Below are 20224 nucleotides of genomic sequence, written 5' to 3'. Positions count from 1 at the left end.
ACACCAATGATCAACTTTCTAAGTAACAGACATAAATTCTCAAGCGACTACAAGGACTGGAGTAATAGGATAGCTAGAACTACTACTGTAACGAAGAAATGGACAAACAAAATGAAACCAAAAATTTTCCTAAAGAGCAAATAATGATAATAGTAATAATTTAAAAAGCAAATAAAATATTTTCTTTTTAAAAAAGATAATCGACTGTATAAAGAGTTAAAACCAGAAAACAACTAAAAAAATCTCTTAAAAAGCAGAAAATGATTTTAAAAACACTTAAACAAAAGTTATTATTACCAATTTTAAAAAATCAAGTCCGTGCAAATCCAAAACAAAAAACAATAGTGCCTACACTACTGAAACTAATGTGCTTGAGTTCACACAGATTTCATATTTTTATTGAAAATAGTAACTTTTAAGTGCTTTTTATAATTATTTTTTGTTTTAGCGCTTGTTAAAATTAGATTAAAGCCCATTTTTAGCCTATTATTATTATTATTATTATTATTATTATTATTATTATTATTATTATTATTATTATTATTATTATTATTATTATCTCTTTAGAGCTTTACAAAAGTCTACTATTTTCTTTATTGCTTAATATGCAAACATACATTGAGCTACTCCAGACCAGTATAAAAATTTGCTCAAGATGGTCACATTCCGTAATATTATGTCTAGTGTGCTTATATAGATCAGAAGATCTGCTTATGGTCATTATTTAGTTTTTCAACTGTAACATTTTCCTAAGTAACTGGTGTTAATGCAACAAAGTTTAGTTTTCCAGCATCGTATATGTTCTATCTTACATTGTTTTTACCTGGCCTGTTATTTGATATATTTTCCACGCTTAAATTCAAATGCAAATTACATATACGTTTCACCTGCTGCAATTTTATGTGATGAATCCAGTTATTTTATTATTAATTATTTATTATTATTATTATTATTATTATTATTATTATTATTATTATTATTATTATTATTATTTTGCTGAAGTCTGTATGCAAATGTTTCTGAGAAATATTCTATGTACAAATACTAACTTCTAATTCTACTTTCTATAATTTTCTGATTATAATTTTATGCATTATTAGACGTCCTGGAGGCTAAATAACAACGTACTGTAGACTTGTGACTATACAGCCTAATGTGATGGAAAGATAGGCCATAAAACAAAAACGACGGATAGACTGGAGTTCTACAGTTACTTCCTCCTGTTGCATCCATAAAATTAAAAATGCACTTTTTATACCAGAACTCGCTGTTATTCATATTTTCTGGCCTCTTACTACAGCCCAATACTTTGAAAATGTTTGTTAAATATTGTATTGTATTTTTAAAAATTTATTACAAAAAAAGTAAGTTCAAGAATAAAACTATTTGTTCACATTTTCAGAGATTTTTAATCATGTCTAACTTATAATAGCAGGAACTATAAAATGTGAATAAGTACACTGCACATAGATACAATTTTGAAACAAACAAAACATTAATGTAAAACGGAGGCCTAATTCTCAAAAAATAAGTATATGTTTAACTTGGTTTATACCTCATTAATAAATTATTACACAAATGTGAAAAGATAGCCATAAAAGATTCGTAAGTTACATTTTATAGTTTTTTGAAAAAAAAAGTCCCTGATAGATAACTCTTTCTCCTGGGAAAAGTCGTGTTTTTATGAAAGCGTTAGAAGTCGAGTAGATAGTTGAAGAAATTTATTGCCTCATTTTATAACGGATCTTTTTCTTTGGATCAGGTTGTCGAAATGAAAATGAAATGAAATTTTTGAGTTTTACGTCCCACGTTTATGCCGGTTAGGCTAAAGAAGACGGTGATGATGAGAGATGAATGAAATGATGGAATAAAGAAAGTGGGAGGAAACGGGAGAACCCCGAGGAAACCCACGCACACGGTGTTTGTCCACCACAAAGTTCACTTGGCGGAGCAGAGTTTGAACCCGGGACCCCAAACACCAGGTTGTCGAAAGTTTACTGTATGTATCACTAGCAAGCAGACATATTAGTTCGATCGTAAACCATGTAAGCTAGTGGTAAACATTATAGCTGTAAAGTGTATTAAATATATTCGTTCCATTACCTTTATTTTCCCAATTCTTCAATTATCATTTAGTTACATTTATCACCTTTATACAGGAAATTAACGCAATTACGAGATTTACTTCGTTTGAATTTGAGATAAAACCAACTCTGAGGCAATACTGACTGTGGACTAAACAACTGAGATAAAACTGTAGGACATTTAGATACTGTATTTAAATCAACAGTGAATATAGATCTTGAACTCACAACTACGAGTATGAAAATCATGAAAGAAATGTGTGAAGTTATTGGTTACTCGAAACTCTCACAGCAAAATTATTTTTAAATAATAATAACATTATTATTATTATTATTAATAATAATAATAATAATAATAATAATAATAATAATAATAATAATAATAATAACACTGGTATGAAAACTGAAAGAATGATTTCATTTCCCGTTTCATTGAACCGAATTAGCATATCACTTAAAGACGTATAAAAAATAACTGATAATATTTTGTTTTAAATGAATATAACACAAATAAATTAATTTACGTAAAGGTAATCAATGTTGTATTCAACAGTGTTTCAATGTTTTAGATTATATCTCACATTCAATAATCATAAGATTTTAATTCAATTGTCGTACAATGCTAATAAATTTCTTCTAAAATAGCATATTCTTTTTTTAAAAAAATGATCGAATTCCTTCCGGAAGACGAAACAGGAGAAATCCCCTCATGTTACTTTGTAATTATTATATATTCATTACAAGGTCAAAAACTGATAATTCACAACTTAATTAAAATTTGCAGGACATACGCAAAAAGCTTTCCAATTAAGAGCAACAAGAGAAATGCATTTGAATATCCTGGAAAGTTATAATTATATATGCAGTTTTCCTTTTTGGAAGAGGGGTCATCGTACATGTATGAGCGCGAATGCCTATATATAAGTCCAATAGAGGATACAAGAAGTATCAATTATTTGACATCATAACTACATTCACCTACAAAATGAAGATCTTCGTAAGTATAATATTATACTTTTGCTTATTAACGATTTTACTTAATTTCAGTCAAATGTACAACAGACGAATATTCAAGATCAGGGTGTAAAAGTACTATTCTCTTTAAAGTCCGTATTCTTCGTTCATTTGGTTTCTCTTGCATAAACTAAACCACATGACTATACATCCATGAAGGATAATATGTTCTTTAAGTCTCATCTGTGGTAATTCTATTTTTCACTAATCCCCATACTTCAAGAACTTCACATATTTATCAATGCTGGTGAACGTGATAAATTCTGACCACCAAGCAGAAATCAAACCCGGCACTACGCAAACCAAAGACAGGACCACATTAACTATTCAATTACGTGTAAGTACTAACTGAATTCCGTGGTTTTTTAACAGTAGTAATCTTTGAATGTAAAACTGAAATAGATGTTGTATATTGCCTCTTCAATACAAATCGTTTTAGTTTTTTTCAACATACAGTATACAACCGATCTTATCTTCCTGCACTTAAAGAAAAGATTAATTTGTACCCGAAATTTAACGTTATGGACATATATAATGCATTTAAAATTGTATTTATGGACAACTATTTTAGTAAAGTATTTAAACCTGTGCTTAATGATAAAAAGTGTTGAACGAACATTATTAGTAAAGAGAACATACAACTGATGTGCAGTTTTTACCTCGCTCACGACACAACATATTTACTAGAATAGAAAAATCCCACTTGTATATAGGTATTTCGATAATTATAGACCAAACCTAGTGTCAATATTATGATATTATCAATAAGTGATAATAATATTCAAGTTAGCAATTCGTTTTCTTCAGATTTTGTTAGTACAGCAGACTCTCATTAATTCGAACTTGGGTAATTCGAACAGAAGTTTATTCCCTTTGAAAACTGTTCTGAAAACAATGGTAAAAGATCATAGGTAAATATAATTTTCGACCCTCCTGTTTGGAGAATTCAAAGTAGTACAGTGCAATGGACAGAATGCAAACAGAAGAACGCAATTTCAATTGCTTTCTAGTCACCTATAACCAACAGTATGGAAGAGTGATATTAAAACAAATCTATCTGATGATGAAAAAGATAAAGAAGACAAGATAGGTGATGAAGAAAAAAGGTAACCTGTGCCAATCTCATTTGAAGTTGTTGAAAATCTGAACAGAAATAGTTGAAAAATTCAGATATACTGAAAGTAAACCGAATTTTAATAGTAATGTATCCTCACGCAGTAAATGAAACTGAAAGTTTTGTTGACCGTGTAAAAACGCTTAAATCAAATCTAACGAAGTTCACAAACTTCTTTGAAACCGGATAATTAAATTTATTAGTCCTATATGTGGTACTGTGCTTAAGTATGTTCTCCATGGTATGTATAGCTTAATTCATGTTCGAGTAAACGTCGTTTGTTTGTGGTATTGTATCATCCAAATAATATGCTCTCTTGAAGATCAAGTACATTGTACGCTATTACTTTTTTTAGTTGAAAACACAATAGTTTTGCCCGCTTGATTTTAGGTATTTAACAGTGTATATTTTTGGATAATTCAATATTTTCGTATCCCCTTGCACTTCGAATTAGAAAGACTCCACTGTATTTACCTGAATATATTTCATAAACTTTGCTCGGGGTTTCAGAACGGTGTATTTCAGTCTTGGAAAGATGAAAACACTTACGGTGTACACATTTTTAAAAACAATAGGTTAAATGCAATGCTTTCTTATTTATTAATCTGTTTGAAGCGAGATATTTTACATGTTTATTTAAATACACTATTTTTTAAAAATAATACTCTGTAATGTTATAAATCAAAATCATTTAGAGGTACTGTTTAGAAAACAGAAAAGTGTTAAAATATTATAACGTCATATTATAAATCTTAGTGTAACACTTTTTATGATGCCACTTCCTTCATACTAAATTTCTATTTAGTGAACATTCATTTAAGAAAAAAATTGCGAGCAATTAGTTAAATAGGAGTCATATAGGGTCGTTCAAAAGTAGATATACAGTACCGTACTGATCAGCTCATTGTATTTTATATCATTTCTTATTGTTATCCATTTGGTGGACTTAATTTCCTTATTATTTGTTTTTAATGTTCTTTTACTTATAACTTAAGCTCGGAACAGCCGAAGCAAATGAACCAATAAACTTGAAAGTTATACTAGATCAATGCAACGATTTATACCTACTTTTGGGCCACCTTGTACTGTAGTTAGAGTTTAGATCCATCTAGGTTTTATATTTCATTTTGAGTAAAATACGGTTGAATAATATTCAAGTTGTTTGCCAAAAATAGGATATCTCAGGAGTACTCAGGTTAGGAAGATTAAACTAGTCATGTGAATTTCTCATTGAATAAGTAAAACATGTTTTAGAATTTTGGAAAATTACGCTTCCAAAAAGAGGGAAGGGCGAAAATTGCAATAATAATTTAATTTACGATTTTCTATTCATAGAACGTCCAATATGAGAAAACGTCTAAATCATACGAAACAAATCGTAAACTATTGTATCTGGACCAATCTGGGTTTCTATCACCTCATTTTGATTGAAATGTGTATTCTAAGAGGGGAATAGGGACTTCATATTTCTGCCATCTATAAAGTATCTCAGAAACTTGGTAAGATGAAACTCTGCATATTAACGCAAAAAATGCGTGTTTTAGCGTTTGTGAAAATTTCGCTTCTAAAGGAGGAAAATGGAGAAAACGACTGTGAGATGTTACTTCACAATCGAAATGTTTAAGATTCAAATGCTTCGGTATGCCTTCACACTGACAAAATATATGTGGCATACGTAACAATGCGGTACCAGTGTTCCGAATAAACATACTTTCCGTACGAATGAGAGAACTGTCTAGAGACATTCAGGATCTCACATACAGATGGGCGTATGAACATACGTATATGTATGTAATATATGGAAGACATACATATGTCATACATCCTGTAACAGCATGATGTAACATCTAAGCGGGAAAAATATGTAGCATATGGAAACGTATTTTCTGTACTGATGTCCGTAGTAAACATAAGGATTCCGTATATTTGTCCGGATAACGGATTTTTCTCAGTGCACAACTGAGGTATTTCTCGGTTTTAACCCAAGTTTAATCAGTTAAATGATAAAATGGTACTTTTAAACATAAACTGCACTTTCTTTGAGATTGTCATTCTTCTCACTATTATTGGTGATTATTGTGGAAATTGGCAATGCACTTTCTATATACGTTTATTATAGACGACACAGAGATACAGGAACACTTTCCAAGACGGAACTTCTTTTTTCAAGATCCCCTTTCGACACAAGGCAGCCTTAATTCGTTTGTAGGGAACCCTTATTTGTTGAACGAATAAGCAAAAACCAGAAAAGTTGAAATTTGAAATGAGAAATTACAAATATTCTTGAGTATTAGTATGAGAATGAAAAAGCGTTCAAATAAACTTTAATACATATTTCAGGCTCTTCTCGCCCTCTTCGCCCTCGTGGCTCTTTCTTTTGCTGAAGAATCTGCCAGAGACAAGAGAGCTATTGGCCTTGGTCTAGGCTATGGTGGATACGGTCTAGGCTATGGAGGATACGGACTAGGAGGTATTGGATACGGAGGTATTGGTGGATACGGACTTGGACGCATTGGATACGGAGGTATCGGTGGTTATGGACTTGGTGGATTCTACGGCTAATCGTCCTATTACTGGTGAGCAATTAACTACCCATATTACAAACCTGGTAAAATACTTTCCATTAATATTAATAAACAGGGACTAAAGTTTTGATAGGATCCTGACCATCTTTGTACAGTCAAATATACGTACATTAGAATTATGCTAAGGTTGCTGACACGATTTTTAATAAACGAAATCGTTTAAATGTTTTCAAAATGTTTATTGAAATCGTTACACTATACTCTCCTAATTTGCATCAAGCATCTCACTATTTGGTTAAGTTGTACTATATTTGCTTCGAAATTTAAACTTTTACAATATGAGGAATATATTACGAGGAGATAAACTTAGGTTTTAAATTTTATGTCAAGAGAAATTCCCCTTTACCTCTGCTAGTTATAAAGTATTTAGTAGTTTCACTTTCAATGATTTTATTCAACGTATACATTCTACAGAACTATTAGAACTTGTTCCAGAGAGAAGTATAAATGTTAAAATTAATATTTATTATGATTAGAGAATTTATATTAATAATTTATTTTATATCCAAGCATTGTAAAAATCAAAAACATGTAATATAGACCTCTATGTATTTTATTCTGGAATAACGAAGCTTAGCAGCATTTAAACTCAAATAATTGTACTTTGACGAATATTGTAATTATTTTCCCCAAGAAGTCGAGAGGTGATGGAACTAAAGTTTCCGTCCGGCCAGTTTTAGGTGGGTTTTTTTGTTTGTTTGTTTTTTCAAGGATTTTTTTTTATTTCATCATGTGAATACTGTTAGTACTTGAATATGCCCGGATGGCTTGCTTCCAAAAATTATTTCTTTTCTTTTTTTTTTTTTTTTTTTTTTTGTCAGTTTCTGTTCATCGCTTATGTACGTTCTGGAACGCTATAGATATATTAATTATTATATATCGTGATAAGCAATGTACACCTTGTCTCAAAAAGGTTGAGCGCATTCTTTATTGGTGTTTTGAGGCAAAAATTTTCTAAGTCCAGCTTCGGGTATCTTCGGGAAAAAGTAAGCCAGGTTCGAACCTCCAAGCCAGCCTTTGCAATCGGGAAAAAGTTTGCAGATGTGTTTTTCTTCTTTTAAATATAATAAGACTTGTTACCAAGTGTTTAAGAAAGCAACATTGATTGAAATACTTAATGATACAATATTTCGAAACCTTTTATTAATGTCACCATATGCTTGCTTATCATTTAGCTCTCCATACGTAATGGAACATTTAAATACGTTAAAGAATCTTTCCATATGTAAAAGAATGCTCAAAATTAAGAAATAGAACATAATTATCGCCTGAGTACTAAAATAAAAGTCAAAGTAGAACAGAAACAGCGTTTGTAATGGATATGAATGTCATAATTATCTTGAGATTCGTTATACAACGCTAGAAGCTTAGTTCTGGAAGTTCTTGTGTTAGCTCATTGGTAAGCTGTCGGATTTCAAATCATAAGGTTGTGAGTTCGATCCCCCTCTGGGTCAATACTTTTTTTTAAAATTATATTTTCCGCAATGCATGAAAAATTATATAAAATAATTACATTAAAATACATAAGTTGTTTATATATAACATAATCATTGCAGAACATAGTAATTATTATGTTTAAAATATAACATCTGAGATAATTTTCACAGTAGGTCGGTATTATATATGAGGATGTAAATACAAGTTAAGAAACTCGTTCAATAGCAATAAATAAATCATGTAGTGTATTTATCTGCAGCTATTTGGCATATAGAGAATAATTCTCAACATTCATAATGCAGAATGTCATTTATGTTCTTGAAAAGTTATTCGATGCATAAACAGAGGGTATAAACAGAGAATCCAAAGTCGGAACGCTCGCAAAAAAATTCATGAACCCCAAAGGTCACGTGAGCAGACTGGAATTGTCCTTATGAAGCATGCCACAGCAGAAAGTCTTTACATAGATTTTCAATTCAATTCCTGATATATGCTTTTGCAATGTGGAAGTAGTGATGCCTTGAGTCGCCCTCTCTCGCTCCCTCGCTCGCTCACTCTCTATTTATACAGAATATAAAAGTGGATTTATGTGTGTGTTTCAACATAATTCTGATATATCTAGAGCAATTTTAACTATATTTCTTACAGTCTGGAAAAAGAGTACTGTCGGGATAAATATCAAAAATGCTAGAAACGGGTCGATATTAGTATCGAATCCATAGTTTCGTGGTCGCTTAGGTGAATAGCTCTACTTTCAATTCAAGTGCAATTAAGCTTCCATTAGCACCCAGGGTGGTTACGTAGCGACATAAAGATATCGAAATCAACCGATATTAGAATCGAATCGTAAGTTTTCAGCGCCGCTAACAGTGCAGCATTTCCCATTAGTCCACATTAGTCCCATTGCCTAGAGGGCAACATATTTGCAGAGTGCAAATTTTAAAACTTGAATAATATTTTATTTTTTTTCCGTATGAAAAAGTTAAAAATCATGAGCAAATATACTATTTCAGGAACAATCCTCTTTTACTATTCTAATATGTTTAACTAGCAGCGTTCACCCCGCTTCGCTGCGGTCACCCCGGAACGCAATAAACTTTGTTACTTAGATAATTTTTACTTTTTCGCTTTCAAGTGATATGATAAAAACCATAGAAGATTGCAGTAAATCTTAACATTATATCGCCTGTCATTTATGTTAACCCGCCCCGCTTCGCTGCGGTCATCCCGGTGCTGGCATATTGTAAAAGTGTCTGTAAAAATAAGCAAATCAATTAAAAAATTTTAAACAGAAGATTCAAGCTATTTTCCGCTGTATATCGCCTGTCATTTATGTTAACCCGCCGAGTGACACGGTCATGCGGGTTGCATATAAATACGTTTATTTTTACCTATGATGAACTAATAACAAAGGATTTGTACGTTATGGACACTTGAATGGTCAATTATCTCAAGACACTGGTAATTAAAAATTAAAGTGATATGATAAAAACCATCTAGGGTCCAAATCCTAATAACCCCCCAAAAATGAAAGAAATTGGTTCAGCCGTATTAGCGTGATGAGCGGACAAAATTTTGTACGTTCTCTTTTATATATATAGATAATAGCGTAAGAAATGTAATAGTAATTCAGAACATGTTTCACAGTTGTTATTTTTTGTTACATAGTTGTAGCTGTAGCATGTAGTGAGTGGAATTTAGCTGTAATAAATTCACTAATTAACCATATTCGAATTAAGTTTTATTTTTAAGTTCGGAATGAAGGGGCGGAGAAATATGTAGTTATTGGGGGCACCGATCTTTTCTACATTTTACTTTCAAGATCTCCATTTTTCTTTTGTCATTTGTTCCTAATAAAAAAAGTTCAGTCACTTTTGGATTCTCATAGGATAGTAGGAGTTGGATTTTGGGATGCAGCCTGTGAGATTCTAGAGGAGCTAACTGCTTGAAAAAATATTTTTGAATCATCTGTAACATATGAAATAAGGATATGTATCATAAAAAATTGAAAGTAACTATGTCTGCGTAATCATCACGGTCAAATTGCAAAGTCAAATGAATTGACGTTTGGTATATAATCAGGCTCCAATCCCAACTGGGAAGTTATCATACGCGTGTCACTTTCATTATAATACATATCCTTAGGAGAAGTAGAAGTCCGAATTTTTGCGAAAAAGTTAGTATCTCACAAGCCATTCAACTGAGAGCTGAAATTCAGCATATAACTCTTTATTAAAAATAAAGAGAATATGCCCTGGCATTTTTTAAAATTGTCTTTTATGAGCGGGGGGACGGGGGTGCATTTTCTATATATTGGAAATTGGTAGTGGGTTGATTTGTAAAAATAATCGAAAACGATTGATATTAGTTGAGAAAAAAATTGAGTAATGCAAACTAAAGTTCTTTTAGAATTTTATACCCACTGCTTTCTATTTATAATTGCTGAAGCTGGTGTTTAATATATGGAGCGTTCCGAGCATAAGGCAATCAAGCCATAAAGTTAGAGAAAAATGGCCATAAAATTTGTATTCTAAACTTAATTACATGGGCATTTTCAATTAGTACGGCATGCTTAATTATATAGAAAATTAGTTTCTCTCTCTCTCTCTCTTTTTTTTTTTTTTTTTTTTTTACGTTGGTTTACTTTTCCTTGATTCGAAACTTTTAAATTTCACCCTATTTTCTACTGAAATGTGTCTGTAAGGCAACAAAGAAATAATTACATATGATAAATTTAAATTCATTTTAATTCGGAAGATGAGAAACACTTTGCCATTATATATCGTAAAGGTCAGACCCACCAGTATTGTAACAAAGAGGTGCTTGAGCCAATGACGGTAGAAATTCAAACTCCGATAAGTGATAATTTCACAGTCTTGTTTTATTACAAGTGTAATCTCTTTAGTCAATGGAGAGGAGGACGTGGGTCATCGGTCAGAGTTGATGTCGGTGGGTTTTGGTGGGTCGGAGTTGGTCGCAATGGTTCAGAGTGGTTCATAGTTGGTGGTGGGTCAGAGTGGATCACGATGGTTGATGGGTCAGAGTGGGCCAATGGGTCATTTGGGCGGTGGGTGATAGTGGGTCATGGTGGGTCGTGGATCAAATTTTCATTGACCCACAGCATCTCTGGTTAAAATTGTACTAAAGATAAGAGGCACCGAAGATGCATGTCGGCTATTATGCTCAAATTTTGCGCATGGATAGTACTCCACCAGAAAGCAATAAATCTGAAACGGTTCACGGTATCACCTCCTAGAACTCGAGATGTAGGGGTTTGTCTGATTGGCTAAATTAAGACGTCAATGATTTATCCTTCAACAACCAAGCTTTTTATGATTGTTTCCGTGGGGAAGTCAGAAGAACACGTGCCTAGTAATCGTAATATTGATAGTTCGCGTCCACCCCGGGGTATTTGTTTTGTGTTTTTTTGATTCACCTAAATATAAACAAATCACACATATAGGCATTTTAACATATTTTGGGAGAGTAATTTTGTGGTTCGTTGGCGTTTCATCGCGTCTCTGCCGCTGGTAGTAAAGTTTTCAAAATGGAACTTGGGCCATCACGGATCGTCGCTGCGGGGCCACCAATTTCTGGCGAGAGGTTAATAGTTGACCATCTGTAGTCCACCGACGCTTACAGCTTAGGGTAATGAACGATGTCCTTGCCTTGTAGACTTCATGACTACCGACGTCGGCAGTCAACTAGCTTTTAGTATTCCTTTACTAACCATCTATCGTTCATGTTTGTACACGGTGTTGTCATATTATTATTATTATTATTATTATTATTATTATTATTATTATTATTATTATTATTATTATTATTATTATTATTATTATTATTATTATTATTATTTGTAGTAACAGTAGTATAATTGATGATAGAATAATTATTGTCTATGTATTGTCTAGGTAGGACTACACACAGGATTTGGCTCGTTTTGGTTCGACTCGACTCTAATCCGAGTCGAGTTGGAAGATATTTTTCGCGCCGAGTCCAAGAGTAGACCTCAAAGATGTCTGTTTCGAGTCGAGTCGAGTTTCAAAGAAAAGTCGTTCGTGCCCATCCCTACTAATGAGAGCTTAATCGGAGTTAAGCAAAATTGAAAGTCTCACTATTTATCTAAACGACCCCGAAAACTGAATCTAATATCTATCATTTTCTAGCAATCTTTTATATGTATCCCCCTCCCATTCACCATAGGTAACCCGACAGCTTTCTTTTTGAAACTATAAGAAATGTGGTTAAAATTACTCTAGGCCAGTGGTTCTCAATCTAATTCCTATCACGATCCCCTTTTATCACACGCTCTTGCCAGCGACCCTTTTATAATTTGTTTTATAATAAGCTTGTGTGGGATTTTTAACATACCTATTTCTATAATAGTAGAATCCATTTTTTTGTTTATAATGAACAGTGCCATGGAAAATCATTGCCCGGGGCGAGAGTATAGTACGATGTCACCGTATATATGAGTGACGTCGACAGACTAGCTACGAAGCGCCACCATGGTTGGCACGAAGCTCAATAACATTTTCAAAATAAACCCTACCTTTCCTTAATTTTGAGCACATTTTATTGCGTTTTTCCTTCTATTTTACACATGTGCACATGCACTTTCCTAACATGAGTAACACACTTCCTCCGAAATGTGGTCCCTTTTTTCGGCGCCCGGCACTGACAGTGGATACAGTAACTGTAATATCTATATTCCCAAAGACGAAGGTGCTGGTTCAAGATGGATGTTAAACTCTTCAATGATCGGAGTTTAACGTATCCGATCTAAGCCCACAACTTCTTCACCAAATAATAGAATGATCATGCGACAAGTCTTTGCAACTGGTTTTCTGTAACGAAGACTTGGACAAGTTCTGCCTGATGAGGAGAGAAGAATATCCTGGTCTGGTGATTGCTGCTTTAAAAGTAATAATTCCATTGGCTATATCGTACTTGTGCGAAAGTGTGTGTGTGTGTTTTTTTTTTTTTTTATGGTAAACATTAAAACAAAGATAAGAAATCGCTTATCAGTTGAAAATGGCTTGATAATGTTCGTCATGAAGATTGAACCGGGCATTGCTGCACTAGTGAAATTACACCATGCTTAGGTATTTCATTAGGTTTTAATTTTAATTGTATTTCAATGTGCAGGTTTTGTTTCATATGTATTTTTCTAGTATTTTTATATACAGTTCTCATTAGTTTTATATCATACCTCTTTGATTTAAATTCATTTTTAAACAACTCTACTAACTAACTCTATGGCCTATGGAACCCGGAGGTTCAATGCCGCGTTCACAAAAGCTCTACACTGACTTCTATCCTTAGCCAATTGGATCCAGTTTCTACTTTGTATTCTTATCTCAGCGAGATCCATCTTAATATTGTCCTCCCATCTGCGCCTAGGTCTTCCTAATGGTCGTTTTCCGTTTGGTCTTCCAGTCAAGACTTTGAAAGCGTTTCTACTTTCTTCCATTCTAGCTACATGACCTGCCCACCTAGGCCTCCCTAGACTTGACGACCCTAACAATGTTGGGTACCCGTATAAATTATGTAGTTCCTCGTTATGAAGTTTCCGACATTCCCCATTCCCGTTCCTCTTGGGTCCGAATATTCGTCTAAGGATCTTGTTCTCAAATACTTTCAGTCTATGTTCTTCCCTCAGAGTAAGCGACCATGTTTCGCAACCATACAGAACAACAGGCATGATTATCGTTTTGTATATTTTAAGCTTCAAATTTCTCGACAGAATTCGCGACGACAAGAGACTTTGAACCGAATAGTAACACGAATTCTACACCCTTTGAAAATGTTTAGTAGACTTATTTTTTATTGTTCTTTACAGTGTGTATAAAAAATAAAAGTATGCCTATCAGAACAAAATTAAAAATAATATTTAAAAATAATTTCTGGTTTTAGATTATAAGTATATTTATCTCTTCCGCCTATCTTCGCGATCCCCTAGGGGCCGCGACTCCCAGGTTGAGAAACCCTGCTCTAGGCATACATGAGCTATGATGGAACATACATACATACACTTTTATATGTATAAATGCAGATAAGAGAGAGTTGAGAGAGAGCGATTAAAGAATTACCGCTCTCAATGTCTTCACTTTACTTTTGCGATTCGTGAATTTCTTACGTGACAGTTTGGGGCTAGCTAGTTTTTTGTCTTGAACCACGATCCGATTTTCGATATGCTCTATCTAAATGCTGTAATGCGAATATTGAGAAGTTATCTGCGATGAAAGTAGCTGCAAACAAATACATTACATAACTTATTTATTGCTATTACACGATTTTTTAAATTTGTATTCAATATTCACACATAACACACCGACGTTCTGTGAATACCTCAGATGTTATATTTTAAAGATAAGAATTACTTATGTCGTGAAATGATATGAATATACATATTCAACTGATATATACAACTGATGATATGAATATATATATTCAACTCATATATACAACTGATGATATGAAAATATATATACAACTGATGAATTGTAATGTAACTATTTTACATAATTTTCATGCATTGAGGAAAGTAAAATATCATAAAAGAATCTCACCTGAACGGGTATCGAACTCACGATTTAAACGCTCGGTGGTGTACCACTTTTCGGAAGCTGCTTCTGAAATATAACTCAGCTCATACGTAAATGCTCTTTTCCGTATGGAAATCACAATGACGAAACGAGAGTGTGAATACATAGTCTCGAAATATTGTATCATTAAGTATTTCAATAAATGTTACTTTTTTCTACACTTAATACCATTTCAACATGTCTTATTATATTTAACAGAAGGAAAAACATATCTGTACATCTTTTCCCGATTACTAAGGTTGGCTTTGGAGGTTCGAACCAGCAGCTTTAGTTTACTGTTTTCCTAAGATACCCGAAGTTGAACTTCGAAAGTGTTCGTCTCGAAACAGCTATCATCATATCGCTCAATCTGTTTGGTATATGGTATATGTTTTTATACGTGTAAAGTCAGTATAACAATTCATTCTTTAAACAGCTTTTCGTATGTATTAATATTCCTTTATAAAAACTATTTTTAATATTATTATTACGGCGCACCATTTTCAGATTTCTTTCGCGAGTCGTTGACCAAGTCGTTCGCCACCAGCGTTGTCAGACTCACAGCTCGGAATTATTCCAAAACCTGATTGAACTTATGCTAGATTCGGTCAAATTATGCTAGATCCTCATAATTACTAATTCAGGAGTTAAAAAAAAAACGAAGTTGAGATACGATAACGTAACTTAAAATACACAGAGAGCAAGAATGCATGGATAGAACTCAATACTTCACGCACCAAAATTTTAACTCAACTAAATTACTGCAGTCGTTGCCAGACTCAATGGCGTATATATGGTATAAATGAATGCAAAGTTTTTGTTTACATATTTTGAAAGAAAATTACTTCGCAGCATAAGCGGAGTTGGGAATCGTCTGCTGGGGGGGGGGCAGATTTTTGGTCGGTCTCGGAGCTGTCATTTCAGGTATAAATATGATCATAAAGTCAGAAATAAAGATGGTGAAGTTGTCAAAAAGTTGTAGGGAGAATGGCCCCCATAGCTCCGCCCATGCCTCGGAGTTAAAGGATTAGAAAACCCTGGGTGGAGCCACAAAAGAAAAAAAAACCCAGAGCCGTTCCGAACTTACTTCGGAAAATAAGACTGCCTGTATGGTTTACCGAGTGTATGAATCAATGGAAGAGGATACATTTCTGGGGAACCGGTCAAAACCCCCACAGCCAAAACCCCCAAACTCAAGAAATGTCAAAACGCCCACACAAACGGTCATAACCCCCACACAAATGGACAAATCTCCCAAATACACGAACGGTCATAACCCCCACAGCCAAAACCCCCACACTGGTAGTCGGTCATAACCTCCAACGGTCATAACGCCCACATAAATGGACAAAACAGCCACACATAGCAACGGTCACAATCCCCACATAAATGGACAAAACCCCCACACAAATGGACAAAAGTCCCACATGCAGAAATAGTCACAATGCCACACAAATGGACAAAACGCCCACACAATCGGACAAATCTCCCACACTCTGAAATGATCCTGGTTGCATGTATTGCCCTTGTAGTTTTTAATAATTTTTTTTATTCCAATTAAACTGATGTTGCAACTATTCTTCTTGGGCGTCATAAAGAGCCACAACAAAGACGTGGAATGAGGATCATTTCAGAGTGTGGGGGATTTGTCCGATTTAGTGGGGGTTTTGTCCATTTGTGTGGCAGTTGTGACAATTTCTGCATGTGGGAGTTTTGACCATTTGTGTGGGAGTTTTGTCCATTTATGTGGGGATTATGACCGTTGCTATGTGTGGCTGTTTTGTCCATTTGTGTGGGGGTTATGACCTATTGTGTGGGCGTTTTGACATTTCTTGAGTGTGGGGGTTTTGGCTGTGGGGGTTTTGACCGTTCGTGCGTTTGGGAGATTTGTCCATTTGTGTGGGGGTTATGACCGATCGTGTGGGGGTTTTGACCGTTCGTTCGTTTGGGAGATTTGTCCATTTGTGTGGGGGTTATGACCGTTTGTGTGGGTGTTTTGACATTTCTTGAGTGTGGGGGTTTTGGCTGTGGGGGTTTTGACCTAGACCCCATTTCTGCCGTTCTTTTTCTTCCCACGACCAACTTCTTTCTCATCTCCAGGTTTTACGGCTTTTTGATAACTTGCTGAAATTGTGCTAGATTTGGGCAGGATGCTAAAAGCAAGATGCTAGATGCTAGAGACATGCAAATTATGCTAGATCTAGCATCATTATGCTAGATCTGGCAACGCTGTTCCCCACAATAGGCGTGTCGTGCAAGTAACCAATCACACGTCAGGTACTAGCTTTTACCTATTGCTTCCTTCTCACAGCTCAGAACATTGGTAACTATGGATAGACGTACAGCAGTAATTACTTTATGGGAGTTGGAAGGTTATTCTGCAACTGCAGCTAGCAGGCGAGTAGGTGTCCCGGCCTCTACAGGAAGGCGATGGATTCGGAAATATGGTGCTACAGGTCAGGCTGGTAATTTACGATCTCCTGGTCGTCCGCATGTGTCAACCGAAGCTCAAGATGCGAGATTAGTAAACTAAGCCCGGTTAGACCCACTAAGTACGTCTAGACAGCTAAGGGAAGCTTCTCTCTTTCCTGGTAGTAAGCATACAGCTCTGCGAAGGCTTCGTCATGCTGGGTTACGTGGCCGTGTTGCTGCCGTGAAGGAAAAACTCTCAGACGACCACAAAATTTACCGTCTCGCGTTTGCACAGGCGAATGTGGGTCTCAATTGGGAAAACTTAGTTTTCTCAGATGAATCCATATTCACAACATCAAAGGAGGGACGCCGTTTTGTGTATCGTCCGAGAGGCACCCGAAATGACCATGGATATGTGGCTGCTTGCAATCGCAGTGGCCATGCATCTATTTTATGTTGGAGTTGGATTTCCAGTCGCGGAGCAGGACAGCTTCATAGAATTGAAGGACATCTGGACAATGCTCAGTACTTAGACATTATCAGTAATATCATGGTGCCATCTGTACGAGTATTTCAGCCTGATGGTGTAATTCAGTTCCAGCAATACCAGTCGCCAATACATACTTCCCATGTGGTTCAGGAATGGTTCGCAGGGCACCCTGAGATTGATTTAATCGACTGGCCGCCTCGTGGAGCAGACCTCAATCTCATGGAAAATATGTGGGCAGAAGTGAAGCGTACTCTAAGGGAAAGTTGGCCTGAGGCAGATCCATCAAGAACTCAGGATGACCTGTGGCATCTTGTTTCCGAAGCATGGCTGGAGGTAGGGGAAGGAGATAGATTTGTCACCCATGTAATAGATTCCATGCCCAGAAGAATGGAGCGTGTAATAAATTCAGAAGGGTCTTGGACACAATATTAATGCCCCCGCCTTAACTCCCGAAAACAGCCCTTTTCAGGGCTACCTAAACGCTTCTGAAAATATTTGTAGAAGTAAACCACTCCTTGTATCCGATTTCTGTGCAATCCTACTAACAAAAAAATGATAATTAGCTGTAGGCTTTGAACTCAAGACCTCTTCAGTGGCAAGTCCGTACTCTACCAGTGAGCTAACATGAACTCGCAAACCCAACCTGAAGAAACACGACTTTCAATTTCTGGTATTCGATGACAATGATGCTCATATACTTTGCAAATGTTGTATTCAACTTAAGATATTCCGCAACACACACACACATAAACAAAGCGAAAGAGAGAGAGAGAGAGAGAGATGAATACACAAAAGCATATTCAACGTATTCGAATAAGACTCTAAGTAACGACATTCCGTTCTAAAGAGAATTTGTGTTTCTTCCCGTGACGTTAAGGGGATCGGGAAAAGTTATGTGTCTTGAAGCAGGATACGACTTTGGATACTCTGTTTATACATTTTCTATATCAGTAGGAATATACTGCATTTCACGAATATAAATAACATACTGTAATGAGAATATTGAGAAGTTAAATCTGTATGACAAATAGCTGCAAATAAATACACTACATAACTTATTTATTGCTATTAAACGATTTTCCTAACTTGTATTTAACATTCTCATATATAATACCGACCTACTGTGAAAATTATCTCAGATGTTATATTTTAAACATAATAATTACTATGTTCTGCAATGATTATGTTATATATAAACAACTTATGTATTTTAATGTAATTATTTTATATAATTTTTCATGCATTGCGGAAAATATAATTTAAAAAAAAGTATTGACCCAGAGGGGGATCGAACTCACAACCTTATGATTTGAAATCCGACAGCTTACCAATGAGCTAACACAAGAACTTCCAGAACTAAGCTTCTAGCGTTGTATAACGAATCTCAAGATAATTATGACATTCATATCCATTACAAACGCTGTTTCTGTTCTACTTTGACTTTTATTTTAGTACTCAGGCGATAATTATGTTCTATTTCTTAATTTTGAGCATTCTTTTACATATGGAAAGATTCTTTAACGTATTTAAATGTTCCATTACGTATGGAGAGCTAAATGATAAGCAAGCATATGGTGACATTAATAAAAGGTTTCGAAATATTGTATCATTAAGTATTTCAATCAATGTTGCTTTCTTAAACACTTGGTAACAAGTCTTATTATATTTAAAAGAAGAAAAACACATCTGCAAACTTTTTCCCGATTGCAAAGGCTGGCTCGGAGGTTCGAACCTGGCTTATTTTTTCCCGAAGATACCCGAAGCTGGACTTAGAAAATTTTTGCCTCAAAACACCAATAAAGAATGCGCTCAACCTTTTTGAGACAAGGTGTACAATTCGATAATAAGTTCCAAAATCTAACGATATGAACTTTAAGTAAATTTGTTTCCAAAATTAAAATTTTACTATATAAAACATACATTATGAGGAGACGAACTTAGACTTTAAATTTTACATTAACAGAAATTCCTCTTTACCTCTGCTAGACCATGGTGCATGAAAGCTTCTTAGTTACAGCAAGTGACCTGCCTATAATGATGATGACATACAAATCATTTAGATTTTGTGTGTGTTTATTTTCATACATTGTTAATTGAAAATGTTTTTATTATTATTTCAGAGGTAAATCATCAGTGGGAAACCCATTCCACAGAACCGATTTCAGAACTTCCTCTTCAGACATTGTTCGACCGATGACCAAATTTAAAATACATAATAAACATAATTAATCAGCATCCTTGTGTTTTCAATTCTTTATTTATCTATCATTCCTTTGTTTGGGAGAAACAATTCTGTAAGTGAAAAACTAACAAAGCAAACTGTTGTGTAATTCGTAAGATTTATATCATATTATTATTATTATTATTATTATTATTATTATTATTATTATTATTATTATTATTATTATCATAAGTTTAACGTCAAACAGTTATGCAATGAGGCTAAGGGAAGTGGTAATGATCAGATATATGATAATGGTGAAATGACGAAAGTGGTA

General features: G+C 34.4%; 1 protein-coding gene across 1 annotated transcript; it reads left to right on the top strand.

The window, feature by feature from the left end:
- Positions 1-2975: 2975 nt before the first annotated feature.
- Positions 2976-19961, top strand: LOC145694083 (uncharacterized). Its single transcript, XM_081770213.1, has 3 exons — positions 2976-3081; positions 6553-6788; positions 19847-19961. The coding sequence occupies exons 1-2, from the start codon at positions 2995-2997 to the stop codon at positions 6772-6774; spliced, it is 309 nt and encodes a 102-aa protein (XP_081626339.1). The 5' UTR covers positions 2976-2994; the 3' UTR covers positions 6775-6788; positions 19847-19961.
- The last annotated feature ends 263 nt before the right edge of the window (positions 19962-20224 follow it).

This window comes from Thermobia domestica, chromosome 9 (genome assembly GCF_964235325.1).
Source record: "Thermobia domestica chromosome 9, izTheDome1.hap1.1, whole genome shotgun sequence".
NCBI classification, from domain to species: domain Eukaryota; kingdom Metazoa; phylum Arthropoda; class Insecta; order Zygentoma; family Lepismatidae; genus Thermobia; species Thermobia domestica.
The sequence above is the reverse complement of the archived record's forward strand: the minus strand, read 5'-3'. Positions and strand labels throughout refer to the sequence as shown.